Genomic DNA, 13,318 nt, shown 5'->3' with positions numbered 1-13,318 from the left:
GAGAAGGGGAGCAAGAGAGGGTGAAGCACACTCCCTGCTGAGCAGAGAACCCAATGTGGGGCTCAATCCCAGAACCCTGGGATCATGACCTGAGCCAAAGACGGACACTTAATCTGCTAAACCACTCAGGCGCCCCAAAACAAAGTTTCTTTTAAAATACATAGAGAGAGATGTCTGATTTCGTAAGAGCTTTGTTTCATTTGTGCTACCAAAATAATTTTTTATATCTCAGCAATGTGGCATTTTCTAGGACATGAAAAACCGAGAAGACCTGAGACATCTGTGTGTTTGTAGTGTGGACCCACCAGGCTGTACGGATATAGATGATGCTCTACATTGTAGAGAACTTGAAAATGGAAACTTGGAGGTATTCTTGTTGTAGTGACATTCTTATCTGAATACATAGTTCTGTTTTTGAGTTTATTTTCTTTTGACCCAGTATAGAATTTGTGAATTACTCATGCCTAGTCAGTTGTAGCTACAGAGACTAATGGGCACATGTCAGAAATTGAAATGGTAAAAGTGATCATCCTTTTTCACTTTGTTCAGTTACTTCTCATTAGAACTCCATTAGTATGTTTACCCAATTAAGCATGTTGACATCCTTTTATTCTTACCTTTTTAAGGTTGGTGTTCATATTGCAGATGTTAGCCATTTTATTAGGCCAGGAAATGCTTTGGATCAAGAGTCAGCCAGAAGGGGAACAACTGTGTATCTTTGTGAAAAGGTAAATGGGTTAAATTTAAAATGGAATTTTGACACGTGCTTGGAACTTTTTTCAGCATCTGTTTTATTCTTACTAATAAAATCATGGGAGGTGTTTCCATCCTCAGTATTTAGTGAAATACGAGGAATAACTGTTATATATAAGTTGTGCATTGTTAGTTTCTAAAAACCATGGGCACTCTGGAATTCTTGAATGGTCTGGAATAGTACCTGAATTAGCTAAATGACATACAAAGAACAAGGGGGCCATAAATCAGTGAAAATAATGCAGTGTGTTTGGTTATGAGTGACCCAAATAACAAATAGGTTTAGGTGTGATATAAATTGTTTTGTAACATTTAACTTATTAGTTACGGGTAACTAATGTGTCTTCCATTGCTTCAGAAGTTCAGTCATGAGTCTATTTTGTCATAATTTACCATTTTTTCTTTTTAAAGGAATCTTCTATAAACTTACAGAGAAAGTTGTGACAGTGGAAGGGAAAGTTAAGCTTACTCTCTTATGAATCCATTGTCAGAGTTCTTGCGTGCAGCTTTTTTCTGTAAAAATTTTATGGCTTTTTTTCAGTATGTCTAAAGCACCACATAGTCATAGAGCTGTTAAAACTTGTGTCTGCTATCTAGTCCAAACCTACTGTCTAGAGCAGGGATTGCAGACTTGAAGGACAGCTAAGTGGCTTGTGGAGAGGACTTATGCTTAGATCCACTGACAGGAAGTCCGGTTTCCTTTCGTTGCTTCCTGTTTGTAACAGTTCCATGGAAATACTTTTCTAGAAATAGATATATTTCTTATTTTCTCAATTCACAAAGACCTGTTCTCCCCTTTTAAATTAATGCTACTTGAGAATGAAACGTCAAATAAATGTGTGGCTATAGATAAGTAATATGCACTCTTGTTTTTTCCTGTTCCAGAGGATCGACATGGTTCCAGAGCTGCTTAGCTCTAATTTATGTTCCTTAAGATGTAATGTTGACAGGTACTGATACATGTTTTTTTCATGAGAACATAATATTTACTGTTTTAATGGATTCCCATTAACAAACACTGGACTTTCCTCCGTAGGTTGGCATTTTCATGTATTTGGGAAATGAATCACGATGCTGAAATCTTAAAAGTGAGGTTTACCAAAAGTGTCATTAATTCAAAGGTTGGTTTCATGGTTAATATTAAATGTTTAAGATCTTTGGTACTTTTAACAGTGTTCTAGATGGTTTTGAAAAAGATTTGTTAAAATTTTCCCCAATATTGTAGCAAAATCTTATTTTTCCATTTATCTGCTTAATTCTTGACGCAGTTGTCTTATATTCAGAAACTTACAAAGCCTGGGTACTTGAGAAGACTAAATAGATGGCTTTTTGTCCTAATTCAGGAACACTAGTATTTGAAATCGTTCCAGTGTATAAACTGGTCAGTATTTCCAAACTTGGCATATACACCATCTTGTGATATTCACAATTTTTCAGAGAAATGATGTTATAAATTATCCTTGGATTTTAGCAGAATTACCCTGAAGTTTCGGGTCAGAGTGGAGCCAGGTTCTTATCCTTCTCTTTTTTGGAAATCTCCCCACGTTCCCTTATGTTCTCACTCTGCCCTTAGTCTTCCTCTGAAGTTTGCCATCAAGTAGTTGCTTTCAGCTGTCTTGGATGAACTAATGGTTGGAAAAGCAGTATTGAACTGATAGTTACTGATGTATGAATGATTTAAGCCTTCCTTCGATTTGTGTTTTTTAAAGAGGATGAGTTTCTTTTTCTCCCAGACTTGATCAGTGTAACAAAATTATATGAAACAAGTTCAGTGAACATACAACAGAAAACATTTTTGGAAGGGAAGTCTTAGTTCTTAGTAGATAACTTGGATTCCCTAAGAATCTGACCTGGCCTGCATTATCTAACTCTCCTATGCCATTCCTGGTTTTTACTTGTGAAACTACCCTTTTCTTTTTCTTTTTCTTTTTCTTTTTCTTTTTCTTTTTCTTTTTCTTTTTCTTTTTAAGCTTTTTGATTTACTTGAGAAGGAGAGAGAATAAAAGGGGCAGAGGAGAGGGAGAGGGAGAGAGAGTCCCAAGCAGGCTCCGTGCTGAGCTCAGAGCCACACGGGCTTAAATCTTGTGACCAAGAGATCATGACCTGAGCTGAAACCTGATGCTTAGTCGACTGCACCACCCAAGTGCCCCTAAACTTTTTTTATTTATTTATGTTTTTGATAAGCTAAAGAATGGTAGTTTCCCATGAGGTGCAAAATAGGAACAGAAGCACTATTTGTATATTCAAATTCTAATTGGAAATTACTTGAGATCTTTTTTACTATGATTGGTCTCATTTTTAGATACTTAATTTGGGATATTTCATAGACATTCTGTAAAACATGATGTCTAGGCTATTACAATGTTCTTAGTTATTTGTCATTGAGTAAGGAAGTAATGATGATCTGAAAAGGACTTCACAATAGTCATTGCCAGAGAATAATATAACTTTCATTTTTACTTTATTTTGTGTTATCTAAGCATTTATTTGTTAACTGACTTGTGAAAGTAAAGTTTAAGCAATTTATTTACCAACAGATACTACCATTTTGTTTTGTTTATAAAGATTGACTTATTTTTAGAGGGATGGCATTAGTGGGGAAGGGGCAGAGGGAGAGAGAGAATCCCAAGCAGACACCCTGCTTACTGCAGAGCCCTATCCCATGATCCTGAGATCATGATCTGACCCCAAACCAAGAGTCAGACACTCAACGGACTGAGCCACCCAGGCACCCCATTTTGTTTTTTGTGAACATAGTTTGCTTATGTTGTGTAATGCATCAGATACAAATTAATGAATCAGAAACCATAGGTCTGGAGTATATATATAATGGCTTAGGACTATCTTTTGTTATTGATTTAGGTTTTCCAAAATCATAGATTTTATTTAGTGCAAATAGGAAAATATAGTAAACCAGGTTTTTTTCCTACATGTGAAATAAATTTTTAAAATTATTTTTAGAGCATGTGAGGGTAGGGGGCATGGAGGGACAGAGGGGGAGAAAGAATCTAGGCTCCGTGCCCAGCCTGGAGCCCCATGTTGGGCTTGAGCTCACAATCCTAAAATGATGACCTGAGTTGAAAATAAGTTAGCCACTTAACTGAGCCACGTAGGTCCCCTATAAACCAGGTTTTTTTTTTTTAAATTATTTATTCATGAGAGGTAGAGAGGCAGAGACACAGGCAGCGGGAGAAGCAGGCTCCATGCAGGGAGCCCAATGTGGGACTCGATCCCAGGACTCCAGGATCATGCCCTGGGCCAAAGGCAGGTGCTCAACTACTGAGCCACCCAGGGATCCCCAGTTTTTTTAAGAGTTATACTAACATGTGGTTTTCTTTTTAGGCTTCCCTTACATATGCTGAAGCTCAGATGAGAATTGATTCTGCAGCCATGAATGATGATATTACCACTAGTCTCCGTGGACTAAATAAGCTAGCTAAAATTTTGAAAAAAAGAAGAATCGAAAAAGGGTATATTTCAAAACTATTTATTAAGAAGTGTGTTAATTTATTTATCCTAGTAAGATAATCTGTGAACTCTTTAAAGTGTTTTATCATGGACAGACTGTTTAATGAGCTGAATAGAAACTCAGAGACATTCTTTTTCTTCTAGCTACCTTTTATATTTGCAACTTAATTCTGGACTGATGTTTGTTCAGGAGCTCTGTCTTTGTAATTTATTATGCTAAAGAATTAAAGATCTTGGAGAAATTCTAGGGAGGCAAGAGCTCCTTAAGACTTTTCCATGGATTATTTCTAGTTTTAGTTAGAAATGAGTTTCTATATTGAACACTGGTTTTCAGATACTTAAATAAATGTAGATGAACTACTTGTACTTTAGAGTTTGAAGTGATTTTACAGATTGTTTAATCAACATTACATGATTATAACATTTATTTATTTATTTATTTATTTATTTATTTATTTATTTATAACTTTTAAATGATTAAGAGTTATATAGAAGCAGTCTTCCCAAAGATCTAATAACTAGTGGCAGATACTTGTCATCTAGGTATTCTATCATGGGATTTGCCTAACTGCAGCAGTATAAGATAAGGACTATCCAACCAAAATTGTTGAAGTAAAGTAGTTAAATTTGATTTTTAAAAGATAGCATCAGCTCTTGGAGTAAAGCAAGTATATGAGCCTTTCAGATGTTGGTCTTGGGTTCCCCTGCCCATCCAGAGGACGGTCACAGGTGGTTACTAAAAGTGCTTTATTGTTGGGAAGTACAAATTCTAGAACTGTGCTATTTCATAAGGTGTGCCTATGTAAATTAAAATTTTTAAATAGTAAAGAAAATTAAGAATTCAGTTCCTGAGACACTAGCCACATTTCAAATACTCAGTAGCCACATATGGCTAGTGATTACCATATTAGTGTAGATAGAGAACATTTCCATCTCTGAAGAAAGTTATATCGGACACTATTTTTCTAGGTAGTTATACTGAGTCATCTTTATATCTACTCAAAAGGTCAGTTTTCTGCGAATACTCAGTGGGATCCTAAATATAAAACTTGGCAGCTATGTAAGGATAACTTGGATGCATTAAACCCAAAGAAATTAAAAAGGACACAAAACACATTTTTCAGCAAGCGTTTGTTTATTGAAGGTTTATATAGTATGCAAGATATCAGAAGAAAGTTTGAAGATAATGTTTAGAAAGTTTGTTTTAAAAGCAAAATGAGTAAAATGCAAATTGAAACTATTCATTTTGGTGGTTTTAAGGAGAAATTTGCATTAGTATTTAGCTTCTCTTGATTAGTACAGGAATGATAATTTTTTAAAAGATTTTATTTAAAAAATTTTTTTGTTTATTTACTCATGAGAGACAGAGAGAAAGAGGCAGAGACATAGGCAGAGGGAGAAGCAGGCTCCCTGTGGGGAGCCCGATGTGGGACTTGATCCTGGGATCCCAGGATCATGACCTGAGCCAAAGCAGATGCTCAACCACTGAGCCACCCAGGCACCCTCAGGAAAGATAATTTTTAACTTCAAAAATAGTCTTTACTTTTAATTTTGTAACCAGTCATCTACTGGTGAAAAAGAGGTCATCGAGTCTTCTCAGTCTTAGGGGAAAATTGAGCAAACAATCAGGAAAAAAAATTGTTATTTTTTTGCTTTCTTAAAGGATATGTTCTGTTTTATATTTATTTTATGTCTGTCTTAAAGGATTAATGTTATGTCATGAACAGACATAACGTTTTAAGTATCATATGAAGAAAAAGTGATGAAAATGTGATTAACAAATCTTGCTTTTGGGGCACCTGGGTGGCTCAGTTGGTTGAGCATCTTCCTTTGGCTCAGGTCTTGATCTCTAGGCCCTGGAATTGAGCCCCACATGTGGCTCCCTGCTCAGGGGAGCCTACTTCTCCCTCTCTCTATGTCTGCCGCTCTGTCTCCTTGTGTGTTCTCTTTCTCTTTCCCTCTCTCTCTGTCAAATAGATAAATAAAATCTTTAAAAAAAGCAAAAAATCTTGCTTTTAAGGTCAATGTATTGATAAACACAGACTAAATCTAGTGTAGAATCTTACTGTAAAGACTGCATGACAAGAAAGGAATTATTGGTCAAGAATATTTGTCAAGAATCTCAGTCTAGTATTCCTTTGGTAGTTCTAATAAAGTTGAAGAATTGAGGGAAGAGGTGAAGAGTTAGCTTACACAGTTTGATCTTTTGTCCCTCCACTTTTCTCCTCTTCTCCACGATTGATTAGGGTTACCCACCTTCATTTAAAATTCTTTGTCTTAAGTGGTTTGAAGCTAACCTGATGAAAATAGCATCAGGGTGTGAAGAAACATAAGACTTGCCCTGTTGGAATTTACTTTTCCCAGGAGAACCTGCCAGCTCATTAAGTGAACCATGCATATAAAGCATTTAGAATAGTCTGTAATCTGACACGTAGCACTCCGTTTCAGTAGCGTCAGTGTGTGTACGTTACAGGGTCGTGGCTTATCAGTCTCTGTGTTGGCTGAGCGAATGTGCACGTACTTTTGAACTGTGGATATTCTGATGTTACTTATCTCCCCATGGCAGCTTTCCTTTTGCCACTCTGCATCATCCTTCACCCCAGTACATTGTTTTCTGCAATAAAATATTGCCAGTTACCTTCTTTACTTACAAAAGTGATTACAAATCCATGTTTATAAGTAATTGTAATACTGTTATCCTCTGAGGTACCTTTTGAATCTTGCTTAGAAAACACTGAAATAGTGGAAATCTGGAAATCTTCTAAAAAGTAAAATTTCCAGATTGTCTTTAGCAAAATTATTTTCTAGCTACTGGTTGGGTGATTGTTTTGGGGTGAAATATACATTTACATATTTTTCTAAGAGGCTTTTCTCATTTTTTCTTTTTATAGTATGTGTTAATTGTATACTTTGTCATCAACTAGAAGCTTCATTTTAGGTTTTTTCATCTACTAATTACATGTGCTAATGCTTTATAATTGCATGTGTACTTTTATTATGTCCAAATGAATATATGTAATTTTTAAATGTCCAAATGAATACATATAGTTCAAAAATTAAATATTTGTGCATACTCAAAGTAAAAAAAAAGCTCAGAAAAACTTATGAATAAAAACCCATCGTTTGGATACAGAACATACTCAAATTCTTGGAAGCACAAGGACGCATATTTTGTTGAGTTACTATTGTCCTGTCTTAAATGCACTTTGATCTGTGAGATGCAAAGCCCTCAGTGAAAATAGAACATAAAACGTAGCAGATGGTCTTAAAGGTTTTAGAAGAAAAAGTATTACTTGCTGTGATCATTTTCTATTTTAAAAGCATCACTTCTGGAATTATATCTGTTATTGGCTCACTTTACTAATTTACATCTTTAATTTTTATTTAGGGCTTTGACTCTTTCTTCTCCAGAAGTTCGATTCCACATGGACAGTGAAACTCATGATCCTATAGATTTGCAGACCAAGGAACTCAGGTATGTAAATTCTTGCTGGGCAGTAGATAGGATTTTTATTTTAAATGCAATAACTAGTATATATATTAATAAATAAAACCTATTTGTACCCCAAATACCTGTTTCTAGTAGGGTTATGATTTCTGTAGATCTTTTTGACTTAGGATATATAGAGAAAAATAAATATGATTTTGCTTTTTAGTTTTTCATACATAAAACTGAGATTAGTATTATAATAGAAGAATTTCCAATTTGATTTGTTCTGGATGTGTGGCATATTAGAACTTGACCAATAATAGTTATGGTAACCAAGAGATTGCCCTGGTTAATTTCTTAAGTTTTTAATGTAGAAGAGCATAGTGGTCATGACCTTGTGCTTTAAAGCCAGACTGCCTAGGTTTGGATCTCACTTCCACCAATAACTCAAGACAAGTTATTTGGTCTTTTTATGCATCTGTTGGTAAAATAGGACTGATAATGGTAACTACCTCACCAGATGTTCTGAAGAGTGCTCAGATGTTATTGTTGTTGCCATTGTATTGATTTGGTTGAGATTGAAGAAGCAAAGTTAAATCACTTAGGCTTCTTTTCTATGCCTTTTAAAAGGTAATTCTGAAGTTATTATTATTATTTTTTATTTTTTTAAAGATTTTATTTATTCATGAGAGACACAGAGAGAGAGAGAGAGAGAGAGGCGGAGACACAGGCAGAGGGAGAAGCAGGCTCCGTGCAGGGAGCCTGATGTGGGACTTGATCCCAGGACTCCAGGATCATGCCCTGGGTCAAAGGCAGGCACTAAACCTCTGAGTCACCCAGAGATCCCCTAATTCTGAAATTAAATGCACATGTATACTCTTCTCTTAGATGACCAAGGATTAAAAATGAGACAGTATGCAAGTTTCTTAGGACCAGTGTGTGCTAAAATGAAAAAATACTTTTGGGAGAACTGTACAAAAAAAACTAATGTTAATGTGAACAGTGAGCCTAATACTAAGACGTTTTTTGAGGAAAATTTCGAATCTAACTTTGCTGAAGTAGAGTATCACCCCTTTCTTTTTACCGAGAAGAAGACAAAACACATTTCTAAGAGCTTGTCCCTGTAGTTTTAAAGGTATCATTATATAATGCCCATTCAGCCAGTGATTTGGGAGAAAGAAAGCACAATGTACACAGAATACAGATCATTAACTAACCTAAGTTTTAAGTAGACATAGACTATACAGAATGAAGAGTAACATCAAATTGGTTAAGAGTTTTGAAGTCAGTTAAGTGGGCTTGAGGCTTGTTACTACTAACTCTGACTTTGAGCAAGAGAATAATGTTACACATCCTTAGTTTTCTCATTTACAGAACAGAACGAACATATAGCTTTTTCTATATGGATACAGATGATACAACATAGCTAATGTCAGGCCCATAATAAATATCCAGAATAGGTATTGTAAATATAATTTCTTCATTTTGGTGATTTATTGGTGAATATTTTACTTTTTAAGCCCAAATTATTATGACCTAAATAGCTTTTAATTCTTATTAGTAAACTTTATTTTGGGCAGCCCAGGTGACTCAGTGGTTTAGCGCCGCCTTCAGTCCAGAGCCTGATCCTGGAGACCCAGGATCGAGTCCCATGTCAGGCTCCCTGCATAGAACCTGCTTCTCTGTGCGCCTCTCTCTCTCTCTCTTTCATGAATAAATAAAATCTTAAAAAAATAAAAATAAAAAAATAAACTTTATTTTTATGGAGTTATAGTTAAAAATCTCTTTACACTTCATAAAAGCAGGTGAAAATGCTTATGGTTTGGATTTTATATATTACTAGAGTTAGTGAAATTTCTGTTTCTTAAATGCAACTTTAAAGTCTTGCATGACATTTACTCCATGCAGTAGATGCATAGTAAGATTGTCAGCATAGCAGCTGAGAAATGAAAGAGCCCTAGGTTACAAAAAATATACATGTGCACACACATATAGAAATGTTTACATAGAAATACTTGTCATATGTAGAAGTCTCAAATTCTTTTTCCTTCTTTAATGATTTCTCTATTGGCAGAGAAACAAATTCCATGGTGGAAGAATTTATGTTACTTGCCAATATCTCTGTTGCAAAAAAAATTCATGAAGAATTCTCAGAACATGCCCTGCTTCGAAAACACCCTGCTCCTCCTCCATCAAATTATGAAATTCTTGTTAAGGCAGCTAAATCCAAGGTAAGGTCACATAGTTTGCAAAATCATCTGTATTTGAATTGTGATCTATCCTTTGTACTAAATAATCTACATTTGCATCTGCATGAAAGTTTTGTTGGTTGTTTTGATGCAAAGATATGTGAGGAGTACTTTTGATTAAGGAAAAAGATCGTCTAAGATGGATGCAGTCATCTCCTTCTACATTGAAATCATTTGCTTATTTAATAAAATCTTTTGATGTCTGAACGAGCACCCTGTGCTACAGCCAGAAGTTCCAGACTAACCTATTTGCAGTATCTTGAACATGTGAAGCTCTTCGATATCTTTTTGCCTATATACATTTCTCTATATCTGTATTATTTTATGCCTCCTCTGTAACTGCCTAACTTTAGAGACTTAGAAATAATTGTTTTTCCTCTTATCTTCAACTCAGTTAAGCCCTTTTTATATCATGGCCCTAAGAAAAAAGTCCGTTTATTGCATACATTAGGGGAAAAGAAAAATGTAGAAAGGGTACCATATCCTACACCTCATTTTGGCATAATTACCCTTACCTGCGTGGTGACTATGGCTTATATTGGTTTTCTTTGGATCTCTTGTTTAGTTTGTTTAGTTCCCATCTCTCCTGTCTAGAAAAGAGCTGGAAGTAGTGTTTGGTCTCAGGGTATTATTCCAATAGAATGGTGTTGGTTTCTGGTTTTTCAGATTTTTTTATCTTTATGGTGGGTCTTCTACCCCTATCCATCAGAACAGAAACAGCTGCTCCTCTGCTCTAAGGCTGACACTGTAAATTGGGGAATTTTCTCTTATTGTCCTATATCTTCCTAAGACATGGAAGAGGAGAAAGGATTTAAGCATTTTTGCCTCAACTCCCAAAGTAGAACAAAGCTGTTGGTTTGATGTATCAGTATATTGAGCTGATGTAGTATAGTGACCATTAAGGTATTATTTAGCCTCTGGCCTTTACTTTTACTTTGAATGGAAGGAAAATATATATCTGCAGAGGAGATCCAGAAATGCTGGAAAGTATCCAGATCTGCATTGATTTTTTTTTTTTCCTACCCAAAGAATAGGCAGGCACAGATTGGACTTTGAGAAATTACACTCTTGCTTCCACCTTCCACCATTCTTTTTCCCTTTGAAACTACTTCAGAATATTGATACCTTAGTACCTTTAAATGCTTTCAGAAAATTTTAAGCTTTGATGTTGCACAAAACAATCACTGCTTTTTATAAGTTATTTTTAGTTCTAGGTTAAGGACAAAAGACAAGAATACTTATTATATGGTCAAAAACACCATATTCAGTTCAGTTTATTGTATTTTGAACACATGATGATACTGATTTTAGAATGTTTAATATGATGCTGTTTCCCTTTTCTTTGCTTTCAGAATTTGGAAATTAAAACTGATACAGCCAAATCCTTGGCTGACTCTTTGGACCGGGCGGATTCCCCGACTTTCCCATATCTCAACACTCTCTTAAGGATATTAGCCACTCGCTGTATGATGCAGGCTGTGTACTTCTGCTCTGGAATGGATAATGATTTTCATCATTATGGCTTAGCATCTCCAATATACACACATTTTACTTCACCCATTAGAAGGTATTTTTTCCTGGGGCACCTGGGTGGCTCATTCAATTAAGTGTCTGCTTTCGGCCAGGAATCATGATCCCAGGGTCCTGAGATCAAGCCCCAAGCTTCCTGCTCCTTGGGGAACCTGCTTCTTCCTCTCCCTCTGCCTGCCACTCCCCCTACTTGTTCTCTGTCCCTGTCAAATAAATAAAATCTTTAAAAAAAAAGTATTTTTTCCTTATAAAATTATAGGAGGTAGAAAATAGTTCATTTTGAACTGTAAAAAGATATTTTAATGCTAATGTAGCATGATTATTTCTCCTGCACACATCTAGATATGCAGACATCATCGTCCATCGGTTGTTGGCTGTGGCTATTGGCGCTGACTGTACTTATCCAGAGTTGACAGACAAACACAAGCTTGCAGATTTATGTAAAAATCTCAATTTCCGGCACAAAATGGCTCAGTATGCCCAACGTGCATCAGTGGCTTTTCATACTCAGGTATTTGCCTTCTGTCACTAATGTCAGGGGAGATGAAGTTTTGTTCACTTTCAATTTAATTTCAGAATACTTTTTGTTAATTTCAAAAATATTTTAAGACAACCCTTAATAAGGCTATGTGTTATCTTACAGTTGTTTTTCAAAAGCAAAGGAATAGTAAGTGAAGAAGCCTATATTCTGTTTGTAAGAAAGAATGCTATTGTGGTGTTAATTCCAAAGTATGGTTTAGAAGGTACAGTCTTTTTTGAAGAAAAGGACAAACCAAAGCCAAAGCTTATTTATGATGATGAGGTATAGTATTTCTGATGTTTTTATTTTGGGGTCTTTTGAGGGAGTACTTATTCTTTGATGGTACCAATAAAGGACAGAATTATTTTTTTTTATCCTACAGAGTTTAATTGTACCAACTAATAAGCTGATTCTATTCATAATTTCTCACTTCAGTATATTTTCCCACATTCTCATGTTGTCCTTGATTTGTTTCATACCATGTAGTTTCCTCCCCTCAGGAAAACCTGAATTATGCTTTGCACTCGGTGGACAAGTGCATCAGAGTAAAAGAATAAATGGCTGCTTATTGCTCAGACAGGAATTTTTTAAACCTGTTTCCAGTGTTTGACATGCTCTCTACTGCCCTAACTCTAATAGAACTGTAACACAGCAAACTTTGCCCACAGAACCTTTTTCTCTGGTAGACCAGCAATCTGGTCATTAGTGGGGTGAGGATCCAGAGATTAATGAATATATATATATTGGGACCATCTTACTGAGAGGTGGGGAGTATGCACATAAGTGGGTTATATATATGTAAAGCTATTAGGCTAATGGTTTTGGTTATAGTGAACACCTCGGTGCTTATTAAATATGGAAGTAATTTTTTAAATTTAACGTGAAAGATAAAGTAAAATATGTTTTATTTAGGTACCTTCCCTTAAAATAGAGGATACAGTGTTCCATATATTTGATAAAGTTAAAGTGAAAATCATGCTAGACTCATCCAATCTCCAGCATCAGAAAATCCGAATGTCCCTGGTAGAACCACAGGTAAGACCAAACTTCACTGTCCATGTTGTGATGGTAGAAAAGGTACATATTGTGTGAAAGAGAGGGATGTGGTTCTAAGTTATTTCTGTTCAAGAATAGGGGTCTTATAAGTAGTGTGTGAGCCAGATATTTGCATGACAAATGCTATTTTCTCACTGATTTCCCTAGGCTATGGGATCCCAGACAATTGGGATTCTTTGGAAAAGGTCCTCAGTACCATAGGCAGAGAGCTGTCTGAGATCTCCTGCCTGGTCCCTTTTCACTTTTATCAGTTTTGAAATCTGCAGTTTTAAAGATTAAGTATGTTTCACCCTAAAATATTAGTTCTTTTAA

The 13,318-nt window shown here is 35.6% G+C and overlaps 1 protein-coding gene across 3 annotated transcripts in view; it reads left to right on the top strand.

Moving 5' to 3' along the window:
• DIS3 (DIS3 homolog, exosome endoribonuclease and 3'-5' exoribonuclease) overlaps positions 1–13,318 on the top strand; it is a 30,293-nt gene that overhangs the window by 12,539 nt on the left and 4,436 nt on the right. For all 3 annotated transcript variants that reach the window (XM_038569722.1, XM_038569720.1, XM_038569721.1), the window contains 11 exons: positions 251–367; positions 627–728; positions 1,639–1,703; positions 1,790–1,874; positions 4,096–4,223; positions 7,610–7,696; positions 9,726–9,882; positions 11,253–11,467; positions 11,773–11,941; positions 12,074–12,232; positions 12,863–12,985. In XM_038569722.1, the coding sequence (XP_038425650.1) occupies positions 251–367; positions 627–728; positions 1,639–1,703; positions 1,790–1,874; positions 4,096–4,223; positions 7,610–7,696; positions 9,726–9,882; positions 11,253–11,467; positions 11,773–11,941; positions 12,074–12,232; positions 12,863–12,985 (1,407 nt within the window). The remainder of the gene's footprint in view (positions 1–250; positions 368–626; positions 729–1,638; positions 1,704–1,789; positions 1,875–4,095; positions 4,224–7,609; positions 7,697–9,725; positions 9,883–11,252; positions 11,468–11,772; positions 11,942–12,073; positions 12,233–12,862; positions 12,986–13,318) is intronic.

Source organism: Canis lupus, chromosome 22 (genome assembly GCF_011100685.1).
Source record: "Canis lupus familiaris isolate Mischka breed German Shepherd chromosome 22, alternate assembly UU_Cfam_GSD_1.0, whole genome shotgun sequence".
Taxonomy (NCBI): domain Eukaryota; kingdom Metazoa; phylum Chordata; class Mammalia; order Carnivora; family Canidae; genus Canis; species Canis lupus.
This window is presented reverse-complemented; position numbering and strand designations above follow the sequence as displayed.